The sequence below is a fragment of the Malus sylvestris genome, chromosome 9, assembly GCF_916048215.2.
Source record: "Malus sylvestris chromosome 9, drMalSylv7.2, whole genome shotgun sequence".
NCBI classification, from domain to species: Eukaryota; Viridiplantae; Streptophyta; class Magnoliopsida; order Rosales; family Rosaceae; genus Malus; species Malus sylvestris.
Genome location: NC_062268.1, coordinates 14252412 through 14279806, shown reverse-complemented (window position 1 = coordinate 14279806; position 27395 = coordinate 14252412). Strand labels below are relative to the sequence as shown.

At 38.0% G+C, this 27395-nt stretch overlaps 1 protein-coding gene and 1 pseudogene across 1 annotated transcript; one reads left to right on the top strand and one right to left on the bottom strand.

The window, feature by feature from the left end:
* The first annotated feature begins 662 nt into the window (after positions 1 to 662).
* On the top strand, positions 663 to 9135 carry LOC126582144 (triacylglycerol lipase OBL1-like; annotated as a pseudogene).
* A 311-nt stretch (positions 9136 to 9446) lies between these two features.
* LOC126582143 (ATPase 10, plasma membrane-type-like) lies at positions 9447 to 15604 on the bottom strand. Its single transcript, XM_050246157.1, has 21 exons — positions 15437 to 15604; positions 14807 to 14890; positions 14596 to 14715; positions 14403 to 14501; positions 14171 to 14308; positions 13947 to 14085; positions 13646 to 13821; positions 13355 to 13561; positions 13084 to 13203; positions 12813 to 12932; positions 12593 to 12715; positions 12287 to 12391; positions 12039 to 12183; positions 11751 to 11912; positions 11427 to 11665; positions 11297 to 11329; positions 11099 to 11180; positions 10731 to 10891; positions 10436 to 10609; positions 10164 to 10346; positions 9447 to 10070 (listed from the first exon to the last, which is right to left on the bottom strand). Exons 2-21 carry the CDS (start codon positions 14870 to 14872, stop codon positions 9810 to 9812), a joined length of 2853 nt encoding a protein of 950 aa, XP_050102114.1. The 5' UTR covers positions 14873 to 14890; positions 15437 to 15604; the 3' UTR covers positions 9447 to 9809.
* Between the last annotated feature and the right edge of the window lie 11791 nt (positions 15605 to 27395).

The following is a 27395-nucleotide window of genomic DNA, read 5'->3' as shown; positions in this document are numbered from 1 at the left end:
TTTCGTCCCGTTCCGTCCCGTCTGCGTAGGTACCTGAAAGAATTTGTTCTTTTCCGACTGGAACCCATCCATGCCTCTCTTACTTTCTGGTGGCATATACTTTGCAAACGTTGAAAAATGTCTTGAGTTTGAATATTCGTTTGTGCTGACACGTATATAGTTTTCGTTTTTCTATAAAAGGGTAATTGGGGGATATAGGTAATTTTTCGCTCTAATATCTAGAAGAAATGTGACACATGATTAAACCCTTCCTGCAGAATACACACGTACAAAGAAGCCTACCTGCAAAATACACACGTACAAAGAAGCACAGCACTTTTGGTGATTGCATCGTGCCCCTTACTGCTGCATGCAATTATGCACACTGCAGCTCGCATAAGAGCCTTTGCCATCCTTTTGTCATATTTTTCTTTTCTTTCCAAAAAGTATCAAATATAAACAACCCCATTGATCTCTCTCTTTATGGGTCGAACATTACAATTCTCGTATTTGTTGTGCTTAGTTATAAACACACACTACAAGACTCGGCCAACGATCTTGTTTCTATCTAAAACAATCCAAAGGGTACTAAGTACCAAGAGTGCCAAAGCCATGGAATTTTTGAGGACGACGATGAGCTCAGCTATCTGATCTTCAGGCCAGATAAAGGAGGGCTGTGGGATTTGTTTAAGTACACAATGTTCGGAGACATAGGCAGTGGTGTTGAGTTCTTTGAGAGCTCAGACCAAGAACTGGTGGCGAGGGTTGCGGAGGAGCACAGATGGGGCATGGCAGTGACCGTCGTTGTCAGCAAAATCATCACACTTTTCTGGAAGCCTATGGAGTTGGCTGGCTTCCTCCTCGACTTCCTCCTCAACTTCGTCTTTCAAAATGGATACAGTTTTGGCTTACTTTACAATCTGCTTCAAGGTAAATACTATCTCATGTTTATTATCTGTACCCTTCTACTAGCTAAAACATAACATAAACAATTTTTTTAGGAGAACTTTGTCGGTACTGTTGTGAGTATGAATCTCATGTGGGAACTAAGGCTTACATAACAGTTAAAACAAGTATTCATGCCCGCGCATTGCGGCGGGTCAAGAAATTTATCATGTAAATAAAAAAATTTACTAAAAATTTTAATACCATATATTTGTGCAAAAAAAATAAAAAAGAATAAAAAAAAGAATTCTTGTTTATTCTCTCCTCAAAATGAAATTAAAACAATATTAAGAAAAAAACATTTGTTTTCAACAACAATACAACTAAGTGTGCTTGCATATTTTGGCATTCAACCCTCTATGAATATTTGATGAAATTGAACTTGTCCTACTAATGAAACCATTAACCCTAAAAAGAAACCAGATCACGTAAATGAGTTATAGCTGATTGTGTCAGGCCTAGTATAAACCTAAACAGACAAAGACATTACTCTAGTCAAAGATCACCATAAGGCCAAACCCACAAATCCACAGCAAAGGGCCAAACCCACAAATCCACACCAAAGCCTGTGTATGATCCAAACTCACAAACCCACACCATAGCGCATAATTACATTAAAAATAAAAATAAAAACCAAATGTTCCAAGTTTAGAATATAGTAATAACTTGAGGTTGAATGTTCACTTTTTAACATGTTATCAGACTATTCATGTATTGGGTGTCCCAATGGCCACACTAGCAAAATATAACTCAAACTTAGATAAAGAGATTCTTTGTGCAGAACGTCCTATCTTTCTTAAATAGACGATATGTTGAGAAAACCTCACTTCTTTTCAGTTTTCTTCAATGTGCCCTTATTTATTAACATTATTGGTTATTTAGTTAGGTTATACAACCCTTTAGAGCTTCAATATTAGGTGTAAGGTCTAAGTTCTAAATGATGATTTCACACTTTTTAACAATCAATCATATCGACAAAAGGGATTGAAGTTAAAGAAAATGCAGTAGAATCTAGGTTTTCTCAACGCGTTGACAGGACCCTCTGGGACTGCATATCAACATGCTAAACATTCAGTTCATGGCGACTGGAAATCTTTTGTATACAAGGGAGAAAAGTAGTCATATATGCAGAATTAATGCTCTTGGAACTTTTGTACATATCTTTCTATTCAATTTGTGCCTACCTACACATATGCTTTAATGTTGAATGGTGAAGCAGGAAAAGTGATGGTGCCGCAGAGGGACACAAAGACTTTCATAAGAATATTTGGTCACTTAGATGGGAGGGTAGACCTCCGCAAGGGTGAAGACTTAGCAAAAGACATAGTTGCTTCTATTTCTGAAGGAACAAGCGTGAAATTGGGGAATCCGACTCTTATGGACCTCTGCATTATGGCTTCCAAGTTAGCATATGAGAATGACAAAGTCATTAGAAAAGTTGTGGTAGACAATTGGAAGGCAAGTTATATCTATGGGAAATGAACTCCAAGCTCTCGTTTCTCCCTCTACACTCCTCTCTTTGTTTCTGTCCCTTAATTCTTACTTTAATTTATTCAACCTAAAAGCTAAAAAAAAAAAAAAAAAAAAAAAAAAGGAAAAAGAGAAAAGAAAAGAAAGGGCTACAGGGAAAAAAAAGGAGTGCGGAAATCATTTCACGTATTCTATTCTTCTTCGGTTCTCTCTTCATTTTTCTTAAATACTAACTAGTTTAGATTTGAGCTTCCAATGATGCAGATGCATTTTGTGGACTTCTGCAGTTGCTGGAATGGTAAGAACTACATTTTGAACATTTTGGTCATAAAAAATTTCAAAGTTATGAGCTTCATAAGTCCAATTCATTTTTCCTCTCCCGTTTTGGATGATGATATGATTAGATTTTCGCAAGCAGATGTCTACAAACTTGTTCATACTTTGTGACAAGCCTAAAGATGCAAATCTGATATTGATCAGCTTCCAGGGAAGGGAACCTTTTTAGTAAAAAGGTTTTTACGCCAATATTTGGAGTACCGAATTTGACTACTCTTGGTATGAAATTTCCAATGTGGGGAAAGTACACATGGGATTCCCAGAAGCCAGCTTGGGGAACAGAACTACTGTTGTAACCCTTCGAAACGACCTTCAAATGAAACACAAAGAGAATGAAAGCAGAAGTTCTTCCGCAGGCCCCAAGGCATACTATGTTGTAAGAAGAAAGCTCAAGGGATTACCACAAAAATGCAAAATTTGTAGTCACGGGGCATAGCCTCGGCGGAGCGCTTACCATATTGTTCACGTCAGTTCTGGTGTTGCATGAGGAAATGAAGGTGATGCAAAGGTTGTTAGGTGTGTACACATTTGGACAGCCTAGGGTAGGGGATAGGCAGCTGGCGAGGTATGTGGACACGAGTTTGGGTAGCCCAATCCCAAAGCACTTCAGGGTTGTCTACTGCAATGATCCCCTGCCCCGGTTGCCTTATGATTACGAAAACTTCATGTTTAAGCATTTTGGGGTATGCCTTCACTATGACAGTTGTTACATCGAACTTGTAAATTTTCACTATTCAAGCCTTTGATTTTACACTCCATTTAAGAAATTGTTGTTAGCACTCCAAAATAGTGATTCTGCACCCTTCTCTCGTATATATTTTATTGAAACCGGTTTGTATGGATGGGTTGTATGTATGAGTTGTCATCCTCACTTTAGCTAAGTCATAGGCTAAATTCACTTTCCATAGCTTGTCATTCACTAGTCACTTTCCATAACTTGTCATTCACCTTACATCAACCTTTTCATAGCTTGTCATTCACCTTACATCAACCTTTCTTAGTTGCTTGTAAAAGCTTCTTTACTTGTAATTTGGTTTTTGCTTTTCCACTTGTTATGACAGATTTTAGGGATTGTGTTTGTATAGTTATCTTACAATCTATTGTAGCTTTCTTTTGACTCTCTATAAGAGTTGTCTTCACTCTCTTGTAACATTCATAATGAAATATATAACAAATATTGAAACCAAAACTCAACATGGTATCAGAGTAGGAACCATAGGGTCTTGACTCTGTTCATTTTTTTTACTTCTTCATTTTCTCATCATCGATAGAGATGACAAAAGAAAATGTGTCTAGTGCCGACAGTGCCTCATCCTCCTCCCCAAACTTAACCCAAGGGGTTGAGAACAATCCAAATCAACGACTCTGTTCGGTGCTATTGAACGAGTTCAACTACCTTCCTTGGTCAAGAGCTGTGTCACTTGCTCTAGGAGGAAGATCGAAGCTGGGGTTTATCAATGGAAGCTCTGAGCCCCAGAATCCACTTCACCAACTTACGATGCATGGCATGCTACTGATCTGCTGGTCATGTCCTGGTTACTTAACTCCATGGAGCCAAAACTGTCTGAGTTTTTCAGCTACTCAGAGTCTTCCCTTCTCCTATGGGAGTCTGTCAAAGACATGTATGGCAGCCAAAACAACTCAGTTCGCATCTTTCAACTGAAGAAGAGTGTGGCTAGTTTAAAGCAAGGTGATCACTCATTTGTTCAACACCTTGGAAGTATGAAATCCATGTGGAATGAACTCGATATGTATCGTCTACACACGACTGATTCCGCTGTGCTACTGAAGAGGGCTGATGAAGACAAGGTTTTTCAACTCTTAGCAAGCTTGGGAGTGGAGTATGAAGACCTGTGTAGTCACTTGTTAATACTCAAGAGATGCCCTCCTTTGCCAGTGTGTGCCATGTAGTCCAGAAAGAGGAAACTCGACGAAGAGTGATGAACGTTGAGCCTAAATCCAACTCTGAAGTTAGGGTTTTCATGACAAATCACAAAGCAACTGGTGATAGAGTGCTTGGTAAGAAAGCAGACTGGAAATGTTCTTATTGCAACATGAAAGAACATTTGAGAGAAAAATGTTGGATTCTTCATCCGGAGTTAAAGCCTAAGTTTGATAGGGAAGGCATGATGATTAAAGATGGGAAGGGTGGAGTCACTCTAAAAGCATTTCATTCAGCTTGTTCCTCAACTGATGGGATGGCCAATTTCTCAACAAATCCTGTGTCCTTGATCAACGAGTTTGCTGTTTTTCTTCAAAAGAAGCAAGGAAGCACTGAACCTAATGAAATGACACCTGAAAACCCTACTGCAATGCTAGGGAAATTTGTTAGATTCTTGGCTGACTCGGAGAACACATTGAAAGGCAATATTCCAGGTATTATTAGTGCCATTTTCACTGCTCTTAATGCAAATGTTACACATGATTTTTGGATTCTTGACTCTGGTTCCACTGATCATATAACTAATAAACCCTCTAGTCTCCCCGATTTTCAAAGAACTATTGATCCAATTCATGTATCTGTTGCAAATGGGAAAGGGGAACCTATTCTAGGGAAAGGAAAGATTAGATTGCTAAGTGAGCATACTGATTCCACTGCTCTATATGTATCTTCTTTTCCTTTTCAGCTCTTGTCAATAGGAAAAATCACAAAAACCTTAGACTGTCTTGCCATATTTTCCTCTCACAATGTTGTGTTTCAGGACTGAGTTACTCAGAAGAAGATTGGTGAAGGGTTCTTCTAGAATGGACTCTACTATCTCTCAAAGGAGTCCAATTTTGTCAAAGAGCTCAGTGTCAACTTAAGTCAAGTTCAGGAACACCAACTTTGGCATCAACGCCTTGCCCATCCGTCAGAACATGTGATGACCAAGTTGTTTCCCTTTTTTTTGTAAAAACACACTGGAGTGTGAAACTTGTCAAATGTCAAAAGCCACTAGACTTTCTTTTGTTTCCTTTAATTCTAGAACTAGTAAACTTTTTGAGCTTGTTCACTCTGATATTTGGGGCCTTCTCGTGTAAAATCCTTTGATGGGTATAGATATTATGTTACATTTATTGATGACTATTCTAGAGTAACCTGGTTGTATCTTTTAAAACTTAAAAGTGATTTGTTTGATGCTTTTAAGGACTTTCACAACCTAATCACCAATCAATTTTCATCTAAGTTATATATGTTAAGATCAGATAATGGTACTGAGTACACTTCCAATAACATGAGTAATTACTTGAGCAATCATGGCATTTTGCATCAAACTAGCTGTGACAACAAAATGGTGTGGCAGAGAGAAAGATTCAAGATTTATTGGAGAAGACTCGATCACTTATGATCCAAATGAATGTTCATAAGAAATTTTGTCTTAAGCTCTACTCACTGCCATGTACATCATTAATAGACTGCCAACTCGGGTGTTGAATACTAAATCTCCTTTTGAAGTCATGAAGGGTAGGCCTATAAGCTTGTCTCACCTCAGAACCTTTGGTTGTACTTGTTATGTGCACATTCAAGCTCTCCATCGTGACAAACTCGACCCTCGAGCTGTCAAATGTGTGTTTATGGGATACGCCAGTTCTCAAAAGGGTTACAAAGTGTACAACCCTAACACGGGGAAGTTGGCAGTCTCTAAAGATGTGCGATTTGATGAATATTCACCTTATTTCCCCAAAGGGTTGGAGACTAATGCTAATATGGAAGATCTTATGGACCTATTTCCACTACCTATTCCAGTAGAAATTCATGAAGTCACTTCTGCTCATATCAACACTGATAATTCTCAACTCACTGAGAGTGTAATTGATGCAGTGCCAAGCTCCTCTGAACCATCAGAAGCTCAACCAAATCAGCAAGTTATAAGTGCACCAAGAAGAAATCCTACACAAGATAGACATCCACCAGTGAGGTTACAAGAGTATGTTACTTACACTGCGAGGCATCCTATCTCTACAGCCATTTCTTATCACAAATTCTCATCTTCACATACTTCTTTCCTTAACAAAGTGTCCCCCACTTTCGAACCAAGGAATTTTCATGAAGCCATATGCATGCCTGAGTGGCAAGATGCTATGACTAAAGAGTTTCAAGCTCTGAATGACAACCAGACATAAAGTGTGGTGGATCTTCCAAATGGCAAGAAGGTTGTGGGAAGTAGGTGGATATATAAGACCAAATTTAACTCCAATGGAAGCATTGAAAGACATAAGGCACGGTTAGTATCTCAAGGCTTTACTCAAACTTATGGCATTGACTATAAGGAGACCTTTGCTCCTGTTGCCAAAATGAACACAGTGAGGGTATTATTGTCTGTGGCAGTCAATAATGCATGGCCCTTATTCCAAATGGATGTGAAGAATGCATTTCTTCATGGGGATCTTGAAGAAGAAGTGTACATGAAGTTGCCTCCTGGTCATCCAAGAGAAAATGAACCCAACAAGGTCTGCAGACTTCACAAAGCCATATATGCTCTCAAACAGTCCTCTTGAGCTTGGTATTCAAAACTTAGTTCAGTCCTTGAAGCTGCAGGGTTTAAAAGGAGTCATGCTGACTCTTATTTGTTTGTTCGAAGTAGTATTGCTGGCAAATTGGTTGTGCTTATATATGTTACAACCTAATTATTACAGGTGACAATATAAGTGAAATCAAGACGCTTAAGCAGTCACTTCACCAAAAATTGCCATTAAAGACTTAGGGCCCTTGAAATACTTTCTTGGAATTGAGGTGGCTACCTCTTCAAAGAGATTGTTCTTGAATCAAAGAAAGTATGTTCTCGATCTTTTAGATGAAGCTAACATGATGGAATGTAAACCAGCTCGGACACCCTTAGCTAGCAAACTTCAGTGGCATGAAAAAGGTGAACCTCTCTCGGACCCTAGTGTTTATCAGCGAATGGTTGGGAAACTTATTTATCTCACCATTACTAGGCTTGATATCTCATATTCAGTTAGCCTAGCCAGTCAGTTCATGCACTCTCCTACTCTAGTTCACCAGGAAATCGTCAAGAGAATACTTCGATATCTCAAGGGCTCAGTAGAAATGGGGATAATTATGAAAAACAATGGATCAAATCACATCTTGGCCTACACAAATGCTGACTGGGCTGGAAATGCCCTTGATCGAAAATCCACAACAGGTTTTTGCACATTTGTTGGAGGGAACCTTGTCACTTGGAAGAGCAAGAAACAAACTGTTATTGCTCGATCTAGTGCCGAAGCTGAGTATAGTGCTATGGTAGCAACAATCTGTGAACTTATATGGTTGAAAGGTCTTCTTTCTAAGCTCGAATTCACAAGCATGGCACCTATGTCCTTGTATTGTGATAACCAAGCTGCCATGCACATTGCCTCAAATCTAGTATTCCATGAAATGACCAAACATATTGAAGTTGACTGCCATTATATTCGTGCTCAAGTACAATCCAAGGTGATAGACACCGTGTTCACACGCAGCCACGATCAACTTGCTGATTTATTCACAAAAGCACTAGACTCTACTCAGTTTCAGCGTTTGCTGTGCAAGCTTGGATCAATCAATCCCCTTGATCCAGCTTGAGGGGGTGCATTGAAACCGGTTTGTATGGATGGGTTGTATGTATGAGTTGTCATCCTCATTTTAGCTAAATCATAGGCTAAAGTCAATTTCCATAGCTTGTCATTCACCAGTCACTTTCCATAGCTTGTCATTCACCTTACATCAACCTTTCTTAGTTGCTTGTAAAAGCTTCTTTACTTGTAATTTGATTTTTTCTTTTCCACTTGTTAGGGCAGATTTTAGGGATTGTGTTTGTGTAGTTATCCTACAATCTATTGTAGCTTTCTTTTGGCTCTCTATAAGAGTTGCCTTCACTCTCTTGTAACATTCATAATGAAATATACAACAAATATTGAAACCAAAACTCAACATATTTTAAATTTCTTATTCTTCTAGTACTTTGTTATTTTCTTCTTTGACATGCATTTTTGAAGAGATTGGAGGATGAGCCAGGCAACAGTTAATTTGGAATGAAATAACTAGTACCAGAATATCTGAATCCTGTTTGGGAGCTGATAAGAAGCTTAGCAATGGGCTACACACATGGACCAGAGTATCGAGAGGGGTGGCTCTCCATTTTCGTACGAGTGACAGGACTTCTGTTTCCCGGTACCTCAGCACATTCCCTTACATATTACATCAATTCCGTGAAGCTGGGAAAGGGGCACTTCGTTCGGATGTCTAAAACTCATGAGGTCGAGTCATTTGAATGCCGTCAGCCTTGGATCATATGATGATATGGCTTGTAGTCCAAGTAATTTACTGCACTCAACTAGTAGAACTGTACCTAGTCTCTGGCTTTGGTTTTACGTTAGTTTTGTTGTTGACAGTTTCACCAACGGATCAATTTCGGTTCTGCCTCTGAAATGTCCAGATCTCAGCCCCCCAAAAAGACTAGAAAGTTTGGTTATTGCAATATTTGGAATTCCCTGTGCATGAAGTCTGTCATTTGTTGAATGATGGATTCTGTATCGATATTGTAAAAAATGTATCAATAACATGATACATTTTGCTACCGACATGTTAATTACTAATGTTATCAACGGCTTATCAACACCATATTGACAGTCCGTCTTTTAGTAAAGAAAGGACGTCCTATCCAGAGAAAAATCGATTAAACTAGAACCTCTTCTTGCCTAAAATATCACCTCAAATATGCCATTCATCTTCCAATTCATCGTCAAGTTCAATCTTTGGCACAGTAGCAACAATCTTCTTTTGAATAACTACAAAAATTCAATATGTATATTACTCTTTTACAAAGAACAAACCATACGTAATAATACAGCAGATCCAGTAAAAAGAAAATTCCCCTGTGCATGTCAGGTGGTTTATTAGTATGCAGTTTCCTAATTTTATTACACATAAAAATTGCAACAAAAGCTAATGGATTTTCTGACCTTTTAGCACCCATATAACTGACCATCACCAAAAACCCAAATGTCAATCTCTTTTGCAGATACTCAGCATCAATCATGTGAGCAAATGCTGCTGAATTTGCCTTCAGTGTATCGATAACACATTGATACGTTTTGCAGATATCCGTGTATTTTCTTCAGACTGTATGGGCTGATTGCATGACACTCAGGTCCAAATTCTTGAGCCTCAGTACAGATTCTACATGTCCTTTCAGAGTGTGTATCTCCCCGAGCCTGGCAATTTCAGCGCGCCGCCTGGCCTGTTCTGCAATCAAAGAAGAACGCTTGCCGCTCCTGTTGATCTCAAAGTCTTGCAACCCTTGTAAGCTTTTCTGAGAAAGTATCCATTTAGCCGCCCGATCTTCCTTCCCATAGTCTTTCTTACTAGTAAAAGCTGTCTGTTGAAGATCAAAAAGCAACATAGAAATCAGAAGTTAGCATTTCAAGTCGAATGCTAGAAAATTCAATGCAACTTAGAACATTGCACAAACCTTTCTTTCGAATAACAGATTCCAGGCATCTCCGGTCAATGCATAGCGAATTATGAATTTAATGATGTCCAAAGGAATGTAGAAAATCACACTGTACAACCAGATGATACCGGCCCATCCCCATCCAATGCCGCTGATATATGCAAAGCTGATTCTTGCATATACAGCAATCAGAGTTGCCACCTAATATTTTATAGAAACAAATTTTCAATTCCTGAAATGTAACTCAGATTGTGCGGAAATTTTCTTAGATGCAAGTGAAATAGGCATACCAGTTGAGCCAACACAAAAGCACACATCAACATTGTTCCGGGCCTCTCAAGAAATGACCACCCCTGGCTTCTTGTCACAAATATGAGAGCCTGGCTGATGATACTGACTTGCAGATATACAGCAGATGAAACTTCCTCACTACTGCTCGATAAATCTCTTACATTGAAGGTGCTCTGTAAGCGATATAAAATCAGTAAGCATCGTAAAGGTAAACCGAGTTAATGTATCTTCTGCGGCTTATTTTGCAGAGGATCTTAGAAAACAAAGTCAGTAAGCAGCATTTGTGTTTCATACCTCAAAGAAGTCAGTTTCAACAACAACCCAGTAGAATAATACCGTAACTAAAGCAAGGTATGTGCCAATGACAATGCCAGTAGCAAATATCTCTTTCAGCTTCCAACTATCAGGCTTTGGGGAGGGCTTTACGCGATCCTGCGAAATTGTCATGATGGTTCCTGCATTTAAAATTTAAATACTGTCAAGTACTCATTTTCGATAATTGTCTGTGAATGTCTAAACATAAATGATGTCCAAATTCGTTTGCATCTGTTATATTTTTCTTAATATTCTTCCACATGATCTTAAATTTCTTTTTGAATGTTGCTTGATCCTATTAGAATAAAAGGAATCAATATTAACGCTAACGCAGTTCAATATATTACCGTCATTCAGTATGGCTATTATCAGAACCATGAAAGGTGGGAAGTCATATTCCCAGATCAATGCAAGAAGCACGAAACCAAGCTGCAGAAGGATGAAGTTTAAAACACTATGGAAAGTTGAAACGTAACCAATCTTGAAAGACTTAGCTTCAAGTCTAAAAAAATAAATTGAAGATTGAGACATAAATAGAAACATACCACAATCCTAATGGTTATGGAGACAGCATATATCTGCGTATTCACACAAACTAATCAGTTTACTATCGAAATAATGCAGAAACAGAGAACAAAGGCAAACAAAGAAAGAAGAAAAAGATTGCTACTCAACCGTGTAATTCTTCATTCTTTGGAATATAGCGCGACTGGTGAGGACCGCACTGACTATCACACTCAATCCAGGCTCAGTTAAGACTATATCAGAAGCACTTCTTGCAGCATCTGTGGCATCTGCCACTGCTATACCAATGTCTGCTTTCTTTAAAGCAGGTGCATCGTTAACTCCGTCTCCAGTCATCCCAACGACGTGCTTCTTTTCTTGTAAAATCTTTACGATTTCATACTTGTGTTCTGAAAGTTGCACAGCAAGGATAAGCTAATTGAGTGATTTAGAGAGAATGTACTTAATTCGTGAGATAGGAGTTCAGTTAATTACCAGGGAAGACACCAGCAAAGCCATCAGCCTTCTCAATCAAGTCTTCCACCGGAAGAGCTTCATGTTCTTCTACATGGCGGCCTAATAAGGAAGAGGAGGGATACATGTTTGTTCCCATACCAAGTCGCCGCCCTGTTTCCTTTGCAATTGCCAACTGATCACCTAATGTGAGAACAACTCAAGAATCAGTATCTATCCTTGACATTTATGCTCAAGGGTTTTTTATTTCAGTCAAAAAGATGACAATCACAACTGTATGTGAGGTCAAGATGATGCATAAAAATGTACCTGTAATCATCTTCACACAGACTCCGAGGTTAAGCGCTCTACGGATGGTCTCAGCACTGTCATGCCTTGGAGGATCAAACAAGGGCAACAACCCAGCAAATATCCATGGACCTCCAGGGCTATCCTTAGTTTTTTCGGGAACTTCCTGGCAGTAGCACAATTTGGGAGTTGTAAAATGTCAGAAATTTCAACCGGTGCTCGAAAAAACTATTGTTACCCAAATTTAGAACATAGGTTGTCTGGCATACCTGATAAGCAACTCCAAGAGACCGCAATCCCCTTTCGGCGAATTTGTCAATAATGGAATGCACCCTTCCAGCAATCTTGTCTTTGTCCGGGCATAGATCTAGAATCTGATTTCAGGATGACAATAAAAACAAAAAACAATAGAATTCATGTTTTCTGCACTGCTACAGCTATAACTTATAAATTGTAAACCTAATTTTGCTTTCAGTTCTTTCCTCACTACAACATTAAAAGTCTATACATTAAAGGGAAGAATACTTGAGAAACAAGTTAAGTTTAGGGTTCTTGTTCTCCTAACACATCAGTACCTGTTCCGGAGCTCCTTTGCTAGCCCGATACCATTTACCTTCCATATCAATGTATGTAATAGCAGTACGCTTGTCCACCGGATTGAAGGGCAGAAAATGCACTTCTGTAATACCCGCCCGTGCCTATAGATGAAAGGGTAATTTTATGCATAAGTGACTAGCAGCATAGAACAGAAAACAAACAAAACAACGGGGTTCAAGTGTAATCCTATATCCCTACCTCCTTCGGATCAGCAAGCATATTGACGATGGCTGCATCAATAGCGTCCTGGTTCTCCAGTCTAGCTGCTCTGGCTGCAAACATGATAACCGCGTCTTTATCTAGATCTTTGTTGAAAACCTGCAAATAATATGTTTTTTATGTATCTATACCAAACATGCCATATCAAGGACACCTAATATTAAAATTTGCCTACATGGTTCGAAGATTACTTGCATGGAACAAACTAACTGCTAGAATTAAGTAATTATCACGGAGTCAGCTTTCATACCTCGACTAGGTTTCTATCAACAGTGAGGCGATTCAGAGTGAGAGTTCCGGTTTTGTCACTGCAGAGGACATCCATTCCTGCCATCTCTTCAATTGCTGTCATCCTTTTCGTAATGGCACCCTAAGTCGCAAAATAAAAGACAGAAGGTATGCAAACAATGTCAGTGTGAATATTTCAGATTATGGTATATAAGTTGATAGATTTCTTTAGAAGCATAAAATTTCTTGAAGGTTCCACAATATCATGGACTCGAAGCTATTAAGAGATGCACCTGTTGAGAAAGTCGATGAGAACCAATGGCAAGTGTGACAGATAACACCGTTGGCATAGCGATCGGAATTCCTCCAATTAAGAGAACAAGGAGGTTGTTGATTCCATCCCTGTAAGAGCGGTGCTGTACTGGGAACATGACAATGATTTCAAGAATCATTCCCACAGCAATAGAGCAAATGCAGAAATTCCCAATGGCGGTAAGTACCTGCAGAAAAATCACGTTACTGATGTAACATCACGATTTCAACTTTTGAACCATCATGAGGTGCATGTTAGGCTATTTAATTACCTGCTGGAAATGTCCAACAACTTCAGTGGAGTCCACCAAATGTGCTGCCCTTCCGAAAAAGGAGTTAACTCCGGTTGCGATCACAACAGCTTCAATCTCTCCATGCTTACACGTTGAACCAGAAAATACTTCATCACCTGTCTTCTTGGTGACAGCTAGAGACTCTCCTGTAAGAGCTGACTGCCAGAAACAAATTCAACAATACTACTTCATTTCCGGATTCATATTAAATTTATATCGAAAAATTACAAGCATATCAATCAGATATCCATTTATCAACAAAAGCTGGCTTTTCAAGCACTTGCCTGGTCAACTTTCAGGGGATCTCCTTCAAGCAGACGAGCATCAGCCGGAATTATGTCCCCGAGCTTAATGCTAATTATGTCACCTGGTACTAAAATAGATGCATCTTGCTCTGTCCAGCGCCCATCTCTAAGAACCTGCATAAACGACGTGAGCTAATAAGCTATCCTCTGCCTGAAGACGATATTCTCTGAGCCAAAGGCATCAAGTAAACCGGCATACCCTTGTCTTTGGAGCTAAGCGATCCATTAGAGCTGATGCAGCATTCCCTGCATTATTCTCCTCTATGAAACTAATCGTTGAGTTGATGATTAGCAGGATAACAATCCCTACAAAGTCCTGCCAATCAGGACCCTCACCCTGGAAATAACATTTCATTACAGTACAAAGTTATAAATCGGAATTTACATTGCCCTGAATCGAAAATGAATACTCAGTGTAAGAGTCTACTTACTCCACCATTAGCGAGGACAAGCGCCATTACAGCTGCAGCTTCCATAACCCATGACAAGGGGTTCCACATAAAACTAAGGAACTTCAAAAATTTGTTCTCCTGCATTGAAATTAATAGACGAACATTTAATTATGCTAGGAAGAACTTAAGTGATGAATCTAAAGAAAGCATGTTTAGGAACTGCATTGCTGACCGTTTTCTCTTCAAGCTTGTTAAATCCAAAAATCTGCAATCTGACTTCGGCATCTTCTGTTGAAAGACCTTGTGGTGATGTCCTCAGTTGTTCGAAAACTTCTCCCAATGGTAAGCGTTCCTGTTATATATTGGAAGTGTTATAAAATGCTATTGCAAGAAATGATTCCAAAATGTGGTGGTTGTTGTAGTGTAACTAATGCATAACCTACCAAATCGATACCCTCCCGGTTGAAATTTTCAGGATCCAACAATGGTTTATCCAGATCTTCAGCCATGATTCAAGCTTTCAAATCCTGAATTGATCAAATGTGCGTTGCGACATTAGCCAGGCAACGATGCCACAATTAAGTAGGTACAAAATTGGCATCATGATTTAGAGAAAAACAGAAAAACCATTAAACAGAATAGGCCTTAGGTTCAAATCTTACCAATCGAAAAAAAAAAAAACGAAAAGCAATCACTGCATTCCCTAATGATCATACCGAATTCTAACTAGTTTCAATATTAAAAGTTTTGAAAATTTCTGATATAAGTGGCATTTGAGTGAATCACTATGTCAATCAGTTTGTGCAAACACAGAATTCAAAACCCATGTCTAACTTCTGCATCACTTCCACAAACTGACAAGAATTTCACATTAACATCAATGTCGAGCAGTTAGGTTAGGCCTATCATCACTAACCAAATAACTAAGACCCTTAATCACCATTAAGAACAAATCCCATCTGCCCAACTCATTAATTAGCATCATGCACAGAACCAACACAGACAAACAAGAATATAAATGCAACCCACAACTGGGATTCACAACTTAGTTGGAACTTGACAATTGTACTTACTGATGATTGAAAGACGTCGAAAATCGAGAAGTACCCGAGTGAGCACTTGGGGAAGAGCAAAAGAGATGAGGCTTTTATGCTCCTCCTCTTGCTCTGCTGAATTGGGTACAGACAAGAGTGAGGAAGCAGAAGCTATATGCTGTTATAATAAAAGGAAAGAAGTGATGACTAAGTGTTTCCTTTTGACAAATCTTCCTCCATCTAATTAATTGATTTGGTAGCTGACTGTTTGTTGAGCGCAAAGCGGAAGATGAGTGGCTTAATTCGAGCCGCGCCATTTCCCCTTGATTGGTTATTGATTGTGAGAGAGAGAGAGAGAGAGAGAGAGAGAGAGAGAGAGAGAGATGGAAGAACTGGGTAGGAAGAGGAAGGAAGGGAGGGAGGAAGAGCCGTTGGGTTTAACTACCTTTCAAAACTTACTCGCCCGACCTAACCGTCTCTCCCTCCAAATTGTCAAATACTATGACGGGGTCGTTAACGAGCTTGCCAGTTGCAACTTAACAAATACAAATACAATACGTGGGCTGCATAGATTATTTCCTCCTATGTGGGATAGGCTGATGGCGACATGACAAATCAAAATTACATGCGCCTCAAATCTTCAAACTTCAGATCTTAAAAAAAATTGAAGTGTGAGGGTTGAAAGTGTGTTAATAACACAAAATTGAAACTCATGTTAGTTAAGTGTAACAGTTTTGTGTGTCAAATTAATAGTATTATTGTTTAAGATAAGTTTATGACAATTGAATGAAAAACTTAAGATACAAGCTCATTTAGAATTGCTTTTAAAATGATTAAAATTATTTTTAGAGAAAATGTTTTTGGGTCCCAAAACATTTGAAGTACAGGAAGCACCAGTTATGTGTTTTTCTAGAATTCACTTAAATTTTAACTAAGGATTGGTTTCAAAATATTTTCACCAAAAGTGATTTTAATTATTTTAAAAGTACTTTTAAACGAGCCATACATATCCATTATAAAAGCACCTTCTAGTGATTTCGACAAAGTAGACTACATTTTTAATAAAGAGAAATGGATTTTTGCAAACCTCTTGTCTTCTTCTCCACACCTCTACTTTGATTTATTCATCTCAAGGTGAGGCTAAGCACATCCCCTCTCTTTTAGTGTAGATAATATCGTTTGTTCAAAAAAAAAAAAAAAAAAAAAACTATTCCAACCAAAACAGTTAAGAGTAGAAGTCTTTCATACGTACACAAGAATTTTCAAATTACCACTTAGTGTTTCATTTTTTTTTCTAGGGTCATCCAAGATAACTTTTTGGTTTTGGTCAATGGATGGAGATGATTCGAATTTAGTACATCTTTCAACGTTGAAGAAAAATATTACTAAATCAAGAGCTAATTTGTTATTCTTTTAAGTCATGCTTACAATTAATCAATTTCTCAAGTGAATGTCCACGTTGAAAAATTGTGTAAATATTCCAACATTCGTAATGTAATTAAATAATCTGAACCGTCTATTTTTTTAAATTATCACTTAAAGATTATCCTCATGAAAATTATCCATATCACACATTGTCATCATTCATCAAGTATTGTAAGGACACTCCATCAAGTGCTGTCACAAGATAGTTAGAAAGTTGTGGGGGTCCAAATCTATGCACGTCAAAGGAAATATACTTTCCATGGCCTTTCTTAGACTTTCCAACCATATTAGCAATCAATAACATCATAAAATAAGAATCCCCCAAATAAGGAAAGTGCAATTGCAACTTTTTCCTTGCCTACCATTAGACCAAATCTAACTCTGGGCTAAAGGCTATTTTTTAAGTTTTATTTCCCCCCCTCCCCAAACCCAACCCAACCCAACCCAACCCAACCCAACCCATACTAAATGTGTTGGCTAAAAGCTAAAAGTCAAACAAAAGCCAAATTCCCCTTAGGATTTAGCCCAGAAAATGGTGTGGGCACCACCAGCGGGACCTTACCTACATGAGCATGTCTCTCAGGATTTATTGAATCCAATGACTAAGATCGAATATAATCAAATCTAACGGTAAAAAAAATATTTAACCGCCCAAATTTAAATCCAACGGCTAAAATAATTTAAAAAAAATTATTTAACTCAAAATTCACTCAAATTTAGTAATTTTTCAATATTTATCAGAATTTAAATATATTTAGATTAAAATGTTCATAAAATTAAATTATGATAGTGAACATAAATTTTAAAAAATACTTTAAAAGAAAAAATTAGCCTAAATTTATTTTTTAGTAATCTCAGGCTAAAAAATTTAGATCAGAATGGTTGGAGCAGAAAAACTGTTTCTAGGCTAAAATCTAAATTTTTTGGGCTAAAAATTTTAGGTTTTAGCCCAAGGATTGGAGATGGTCTTAGTGATGACACTTAGCATGATTTTTGTTCTAAACAAGTTAATTATTGCACAATTAGAGCTAATGCAAGACCATTGCCCCACCAATTTTATTTGGTCTTACTATTTTTATTGCCATTTTTTTTAAATTTACTTTTATGCCATTGAACTTTGAAGGAGGCTTTTCATGATTTGTTAGGTTCCTTCCTCCCATGAGTCAACATTTCTAGTTAAGTGGCATGCACCAAAACAAATAGCACGCCTTTCAATCTGATCAAGCGCTATTTCTTTTTTCTTTTCTTTTTTTTTAATATAAAAGAAGATCAACTGGTAGTTTCGTCATGACAGTCCACCTTTCTGGAGATTGGGGAGACTCACATGGGCATTTCAGCCTCTGCCTAGCTAGTATCGTGTGTTTCACGAGCGCCATGAATCGAACTCAAGATGTGTTGTGTGAAATATGAGCCTAAAATTCGTTTGCAACCACTAAATCACCCCATGGTTGTTGATCAAGCGTTATTTCTTATTTTAAAGAAAACTAATGAAAATAGCTTGAAAACTTTGAGTTTTAACGATAAGGACAAAATAAAGGGTAAAATGAATAGTACTAGGATTGACTTTTGTGTAAAAATGTGATTTTTCGTTAAAGTAAACAGTACCGATAACTTTTCATTAAAGTTTCCTTATTTTATTTTATGTAGACAACAACAAATCTCACTAAATATATTGTTTTTAGCCAATAATTTATCTCAGATATGCATATTTAATACAATATTCTTGTTTTTTTCCCGCACTAATTTCAGCTAAAAAAGGATCGAGAGCATTTAAAAGTAGCATGTGACTATTGCCATCTTCTCCTAAAATAAAAGAATTTTTTTTAGTATATCACGTATCATAATACAAATGAAAAGATATTGAGAAGTGTATTTCAAAGTGTGACATATTACCTTGTGGTCACTTATATTTCTAAATGGAAATGGGAACCAACAACAATAAAAAGTACTTTTGAAGAGCGGGAGAAATTGTTGGAACTAAAGTCTTTGGGTCAAGAAGATCATGCATGCTAGTTTCATATGGCGGTCCATGTTTGAACTTCCCAGATAGCTTGGTACCACATTGTGTTACAGGTAGTGGCGGATCTTGGACGTGCATCAAATTTTATTTTTTCGTTTCTTCTTTGAAGCATTTAGTTTAAGCACTTGGTAAGCATCTCGTTAGGCTTAGACCTATCGATAGCTTTCAAGGCTTGATGCCGAAGCCAGTCGAGCATCACCTACCAAATTCTACCGTAGCAACATTTGAACAATTTGTGGGCATTTTCATTTCATATATACCTATTTTCATTGAACAATTTGTGGGCATTTTCATGTCCTATATATACCAGATGGTCATAGGGTCCTCCAACAATCTTTCCCATATATCCCGACTTCCTTAAGGGTTCCGGGACCCAAGGGAACCCTCTTGCATACGGCTCTAATTCCGTGTACAGTAAAAATTTCTTCTAGTCTATTAGCCGCCTACAAACACGTGACAGATTTACTTTGTCTAGCATACACACAATTTTCTCGTACTAAGTTTTGGAGTTTCAGGACTTTTTCTTTGTCTGGACAAGATGGGATTAACAAACAAAAAAAAATAAAAATTGAAAGGGTTGCTTTAATCGAGCCTCATAATTTGTTAAGACGGTTTTTGTCACAAATGGTATTTGAAATTGACCCTCACCATCAAGATGGTTCATGAAATTGAAAATTAACCAATGTAATTCTTGAAAATAAGTGTGGCAAATCAATGTCGTCATTCTGTCACATTTCTGTTAAAAAATTTGTTAAGTACTGATGTGGCACATAAATGGGCCCCATAAATCTTTTTTTTTCTCACAAATGATCCTTAAAATTGACCAACAACATTAAAATGATCACTAAAATTGACCCACGACATCATAATGGTCACTGAAATTGAATTGATGAATGTAGTTCTGCAAGTAAGTGTTTCAAATCAATGTAGTCCTTCTGTCATAATTCTGTCAAAAATTCTGTTATTTGCTGATGTGACATATAAATGGCTCACGCAAGTCTAATTAAATTAAAAAAAATTACAAATACGCTTAATAATTTAATAGTTTATAAAAAAATTGTCAACCCAAAAACCCAGTCCTGCAATCACCTTCGATCCCAGTCCACATTTCTATACCTCATTCACTCTCTATTCTCTAAAAAAATCTCAATACACCTATCTTTACACACTTCGACACCATTCACTGAATTGAACCTAGATCGAGATCATCTTTGGTGACGGCTTGGCCCATTGACAACGACTTTTGAGACATCACCGTTAACATTTAGGTGATCAACATCCTCACAACCTTAATCTTGAAGAGCTTGTTTGGAGCTTCCTTGGTGATCTAGTGATGCAAAGAACGAGGAGGTCCGTCTTAAGATAATGAGGTTATAACTGAGGTGCGTCCATTGTTGGTTGAAAACTATTTCCACACCCCCCTTTAGGCCTTGGTTAAACCTTATGCCTTTGAGAATTTATGGAAGGGATTTATCTTCGGAGTAGGCCCTACTATAAGAAAAAAAAATTCCATTGCGCAAAAAGGTATTTAGACAACTTTTTAAATTAATTATTAAACCCACATCAGCACATAAAAAAATTGTTTTTACAGAATTATAGCGGAATGATTATATTAGGGTAAAAAACTGTTTACTACCCTCAAGTTTAGTGGTTTTCAACATTTAGTACATTAAGTTTTTTTTGTCCCAGAGTCATACCTAAAGTGTAAATTTTGGGACAGTCTCATACATCCGTTAGTCAAACTGTTAAGTCTCCAGTTAACTGTGACGTGGCGCCCATGTGGCCAATGACTGGACGCCATATGGGTCGCCATGTGTGTCCACGTGTTTTTTTTTATTTTTTTTTATTTTTTTTAAGAGAGGGTTTCAGTGAAGAAAAAATATTCAAAATTCAAAAATCAAAAATCACTTTTCACTTCCCCAGAAAATCGTGACCCCCATCTTACCCAGAAAAGTGAAAAAGTGAAAAGTGAAGCCACTTTTCACTTCCCCAGAAAATCGCGACCCCCCATCTCCGTCTGAAACCCTACCCACGGGCCATCACTCGACCTCGCCGTCGCTCCACCTCGCCGTCCGCTCGACCTCGCACGCCGTCACTCCACCTCAAAATTCAAAAATCGCGACCCCCCATCTCACCCAGAAAAAGTGAAAAAGTAAAAAGTGAAACCACTATTTACTCCCTGGAAAATCGCGACCTCCCATCTCGGTCCGAAACCCTACCCACAGGCTGTCAGTCGACGTTGCCGACGCTCCACCTCGCACGCCATCGTACGTTGCATACACGTTTCTGGGAAAGATTGTCGTGAAGCCATCGCTGTCGATGAGGTGGGATAAAAGAAGGATCGAAGTGGGTGAAACACCACTTTATCGTAAGTAACCTACCTTTTTCGATTTTCCAATTTTGAATTTTAGGGATTAGGGATCTGTGAGTTCCATTCGTTTTGTCTTCAATCGTGGTCCCCGTGGTTTTGCTTTCAATTTTTCAATTGTATGTCTTCAATCGTGGTTCCCATTGGTTTTGTTTTCACCTTTTTTTCTATGGTTTCAGGAAAAAAAGGTGAAACTGTATTCATGGTTTTGTTTTCACCTTTTTTCCTCATGGTCATACTAGTGTTTTCACCTTTTCCCCCATGTGCCTCCAGGATTTTATGTTGTTTTCACCTTTCTCCTTGACTTTGCAGGGATGCTCGAATTATTTAGCCTTAAAATTAACCACGGTGGGAAGTGGTCTGAAAGTGCATATACGGGAGGGTTTGAGGCTTGGTTTGATTACGTAGACAAAGACTTCATGTCTTTTTTCGAGATTGATGAAATGGTTAAGGAGTTAGGATATGATGGGTTTATGTTGTATCACTATAGGATTCCTGGGATGTCTTATTGTGAGGGATTAAGGCTTATTGAACAGGACCAAGATGTGAGTGAAATGTGCAAGTATGTTCCAGGGGTTAGGGAAATAGAAATGTACCTAGAACATCTAAGTCCAAAAGAAGCTGCCTTGAAACATAAGCTTTTGATGAATCTAGATGAGAGTGCCATATTAAAAAAAGGTGTCATTATAGAAGATATTGAGGAATCGAGGGTGGCAATTTCAATTACAAAGGGAAGTAGATCAAAACTGAAGAAGGGTAGAGCAAAAGGGGGTGCGGATGACTTAGAAAAACGGCTATGTCTTTTGAATGACATAGCCTACAATGGTGATGATGAACATGAGGCTGAAGTAACTGAGGGAGGACAAGGAAGTGGAGATGAGGTTGAAGATGGTCCTCTCAATGTTGATGATGAAGGTGATGAAATTGAAGAGGGTCACGAAGCTGAAGAAGTTAATGAAGGGACCGAAGTAGAAGCTAATGAAGGTAAAATTTTTGAAACATTTATTTTTACAATTTTAATTTCAGTATTCAATTATTTTTGCGAAGTTTAGGTTTTTAACAAATATGCATTGTTTGTGGCAGTAAATGCAGAGGATGACACTACAGATAATGAGTTTGTGGACAGTGACTACAGTTTGGAAGATGATGATCGTCGTGCAGTAGATGATACGGTTATAGAAAGTGTCGTTGCAGATGCTGAAAGGGGTGAAATGGTTACTGAAAGAGGTGAAGGGGTTGGGAACCAACATCTAGAAGACGTTATTGATGCAAGGGATGTAGAAGACGTTCCCCTTGATGATGAGAGACAAGACTCAGATGGCCTGCACAGTGTTGACAATTCAGGTTCAGAATGTGATGAGAAGGTCATCTATCCTGAGTTTAATGAAGAAGCCGACATGGATGATCCAAAGTTTGAAAAGGGATTAAAGTTCAGAGATGCTGCACAGTTGAGAGAAGCAGTGTGGTCTCACTCCATTAAGCACGGTGCACCTTTTATTAAGCTAAAAAGGAATGAGAAATGGAAGATTAGTGCAAGGTGTGAGAAAAACTGTCCATGAAGATTGTATGCTTCCAGGATGTACAATGAAGATTCAATCCAAGTGAAAACCTATGTTGGGAAACATGAATGTCCGAGGATTTGGAGGGAAAATCCTAACTGCAAAGTGGCATGGCTTGTGAAGAGGTATGTGGACAAGTTCAGACTCAACCCAAGCATGCCTATCACTACATTTGTGGAAACAGTGAAAGAGGAAAGAATGGTTGAGATCCACATCAAGACAGCCTATAGAGTGAGAGCACAATGTTTGAAAATCCTTGAGGGGAGTAACTTGGATCAGTACACAAAGTTGTGGGAATACTGTGATGAGCTTAGGAGGACAAACCCAGGTAGTACAATTCAAATGAAGGTGCTGCCCTATGATGATGCTCATGTGATATTTCAGAGGATTTATATTTGTTTGGGGGCTTGTAAAAAGGGATTTAAGAATGGATGTAGGCAGCTTGTAGGGTTGGATGGTTGTCACTTGAAGGGAGTGTTCAAGGGCCAGTTACTGTCTGCAGTGGGAATGGATGCAAATAACCAAACTTGGGTTATTGCATATGCTATAGTAGAGCTCGAGAACAAAGACAGTTGGGTTTAGTTTCTGGAACTGCTAGCTGCTGACTTGGGAATTGTGAACCAGCGTGCTTGGACTTTCATTTTTGACAAACAAAAGGGTTTAATACCAGCTTTTGAGAAGGTGCTGCCTAATTGTAATCATCGGTTCTGTGTTAAGCACTTATACACTAACTACAAGGCAGATGGGTTTAAAGGGAAATGATTAAAAGATGCCTTGTGGAATGCTGCCAAGGCAACAACCATCGCTGATTTTAGGGAGAGTATGGCTGAGGTGAATAGGCTGAATGAAAAAGCTTATAAATAGTTGGAGAAGAGACCAGCCTTGCATTGGAGTAGGTCACACTTTGAGACACACACTCAGTGTGACATTCTGTTAAACAACCTCTGTGAGAGCTTCAATTCTTTTATCCTAAGGTCTAGGGACAAGCCTATTATTACCATGTTGGAAACTATAAGAGTTTTATTGATGAAGAGGATATGGTTGAGAAGAGATGCAATGAGGAAGGATAAAGGAGCTATCTGCCCAAAAATCCAGAAGAAGTTGGAGGAGTACAAACTGAAAAGCTCACACACTGTAGCTACATGGTCTGGAGGAGAAAATTTTGAAGTGGATGAAGGTAGAGGCAATGTATTTGTGGTGGATTTGAATGGGTGCACTTGCTCATGCAGAAGATGGGATTTAACAGGCTTTCCTTGCATACATGGTTGCTCAGCCATCTATTATGCAAGGAGACAGCCTGAGGAATTTGTTTCCTCTTGGTACAAGAACGAGAAGTACTTTGAAGCTTACGAAAACTTGATTCAACCTGTCCAAGGCATGAAATTTTGGGAGCCATCTGAAAACAAATGCATTCTTCCTCCAACTTTTAAAAAGCAGCCGGGGAGACCAAAAAAGAGGAAACATAGGGAGGGTGATGAAAATGAGTTCAAGTTAAGCAAGAGAGGGCAAAAAAGTGTGAAATGTAGTGTTTGCAAGGCCTCGGAACATAACAAGGCCAGATGCCTTACCACTCATCCTCCTCCAGCTGCTAGAAAATGAAGAAAAACCAAGAAACATGAGGTATAATTTTGATATTTTTTGTTGATTTTTCATTTCTTAAGTGAATTTGTTATTTGTGAAGTGTACTATCTGTCAGTGCTAATGTTATATGGGTTCATTACTTAGGCCTCAACATCTAAGGCATCACAACCCTCTCAGTCATCTCAGCCATGCACTCAGGAAGCTCCACAACCTTCATCTCAGCCAACTCAAGCCTCTCAAACCACTTCAAAGTCTACTGCAAGAGGTCAGAAAAGCAGGAGGAATGTTACATGATGCTGCTTTAATGCTTTAGGTTGTTTAAGGGTTCATTTTGTTATAGTTGAATATGCCCTTAGTGTTTTTGGAAACACTTTTCGATATATCTTTAGTGTTTTGGACAGAGTTCAATTAGTTGTTAAAAGTTGACCCATTAGTGTTTTGGACAGATCTTTAGTGTTTTTGGAAGAACACCTTGACCCATTAGTGTGAATTGGATGGTGTATATTGAACTTTGTTGTGAATTGAAAGTTGTTGAGAATTCAACTTTGTTGGTAGTTTAAATGATGAATTTGCATATTTAGAATTCAAAGTTTGTTTGGAATTTAATTTGCAGATTTGGAAGAGAAAGTTGTGTTATTTTTCCTAGGAAGCTTGATTTTTTTTTTCAAAAATTTTTGGCAGGAAAAAGTGTCAGGTTCATGGGTTTGGGAAAAAAAATTTTGGCGGGAATTTTTTTTTTTTTTCACTGAAACCCTCTCTTAAAAAAAAAACACGTGGACACACGTGGCGACCCATGTGGCGTCCAGTCATTGGCCACATGGGCACCACGTCACAGTTAACTGGAGACTTAACAGTTTGACTAACGGATGTATGAGACTGGCCTAAAATTTACACTTTAGGTATGACTTTAAGACAAAAAAAACTTGATGTACTAAATATTGAAAACCACTAAACTTGAGGGTAGTAAACAGTCTTTTACCCATTATATTAATTTGTGACACTTATTTTCAAGGACTACATTGATTGATTTTCAATTTCAGGGACCATATTGATGGTGTGAGTCAATTTCAAGGATCATTTGTAATAAAACCCCATAAATCTTGTGGGATCCATTTATGTGTCATATCAGCACTTAACATAATTTTTAACATAATTGTGACGGAATGACCACATTGATTTACGACACTCATTTTCAGGGACTACATTGATTGATTTTTAAATTCAGATATCATCTTAATGGTGAGAGTCATTTTCAGGAATCATTTGTGACAAAAACCCTTTGTTGAAAACACTTCACATTCAAAAAAATTTCTTACAATTCCACCTCACCTCCACAAACAAAAAATCCCACACCTACCGACTACCACACCGTCACCGTCGCCATGTGACTCCATTCGATCTCGGCCTCTCTTAACCATAAAACTTAATCTCCCTTCTTATTCACTCTTAGTTACAGTTATTGCACCACTCGCCCGTGCCACATGAGACTTAACTTAAATTACCAATTTATAGATGTGTCCTCTCAGGATATTCACAGAGTCTGAAAAAAAAAAAAATCATTAAGGGGGGTGTAGTCAAACTTGGATTTGAGAGGATTTTAATAGATTTTGATACGTGATGGATTTCATAGGATTATATAGACTTTTACAAAAAATTCATATAGATTTTGGAAGATTTGAGAAGATTCGTATAACATATTTCTATGGATTTTGAAAGATTTTGTAGCGTTGAATCTTAACCATCAAATAAATCAAATGGTGATAAATGTATCTAGGTCATAAATATAATCAAATGAAGTTGTTCATACTCTGGAGCTGCATCCCTTGGAGCCCAAAAAAAAGTCAAGATTATCACATAAACCTAACTCATCAAAGATCCCCAGTGCATCCCTTTCCAATCCTACTTCCTCCCTCACTTTATTCCTATCCTTTTCGTTGCCACCTTATGTATTCAGGTATACAAGGGGATTTAGTTAACCAGTACTTTTAATATTTATTAATGAAACAAATTCATTCATGGTACAAAAAAGAACAAGCATAAAGAAGTAGACATGATCTCAACACATGAACCCATGTCGTACAAACAACAACAATTAGCAGGAGGGCCCAGCAACAACAAAAAAATTGTAGACATGAAGAAAAAATTGCGACCTGACAACAAAAAATTGAAGAAAAAATTGCAGAAAATGATACAACCCAACAACAAAAATTGAAGAAAAAATTGCAAAAATGAAGGAAGATAAAGCAAAGAAAGGGGCTGGCAGTGAGAAGAAGAGGAGTCGTTCAACTAGGTCTGTGGATTTGAAATCCTATGGTGTGAGGTGGGATTCTATTTGGTTTTGGTTATATATACTTCTTCCTCTCAAATCCTATAAAATCCACAATGAATACATCTAGATTTGGATGGACTTTAAAACTGACTATTAAAATCTCCATTGACCACACCTAGATTTATGTGGATTCTAAAAATTCATTAAAATCCGTTGGTTGACTACACTAGGATTTTAATAAAATCCTTTCAAATCCAAGTTTGACTACACCCCACTTTGGACAAACTTATTAATTCTATATTTGTCAGTTAGGAGGGTGTAGTCAATTTGGATTTCAGATGATTTTAATAGACTTTATAAAGTGATAGATTTCAAAGGATTTTAATAGACTTTCAATCCTATATGGATTTTGATAGATTTATGTGGATTTTCATTATAGATTTCAATGGATTTGTGTAGATTTTGATTATGGGTTTCATAAGATTTCTAACAAAATCCACAACTTAATGAAATTGACACACCTCGACCCGGGATGTCCACTAGGACTCCGAATCGAGCTTTGTTGGCCGACACTTGTAAGGTAACGAAGCTATAAAGTATGATGATGTGGAAAAAAGTTGATAAATTTAAACCTAAAAGTGTCTAAATGCAAGAGTGCGCTGTGAGCGGAATTCACACGTGACATCAGAGCATAAGTAAAGTACAGTAAAGTGGATTGAAATTCATACCATCGAAGGTAATCTCCAATACCAAAACTTGTCACGAATCCTCGTCGA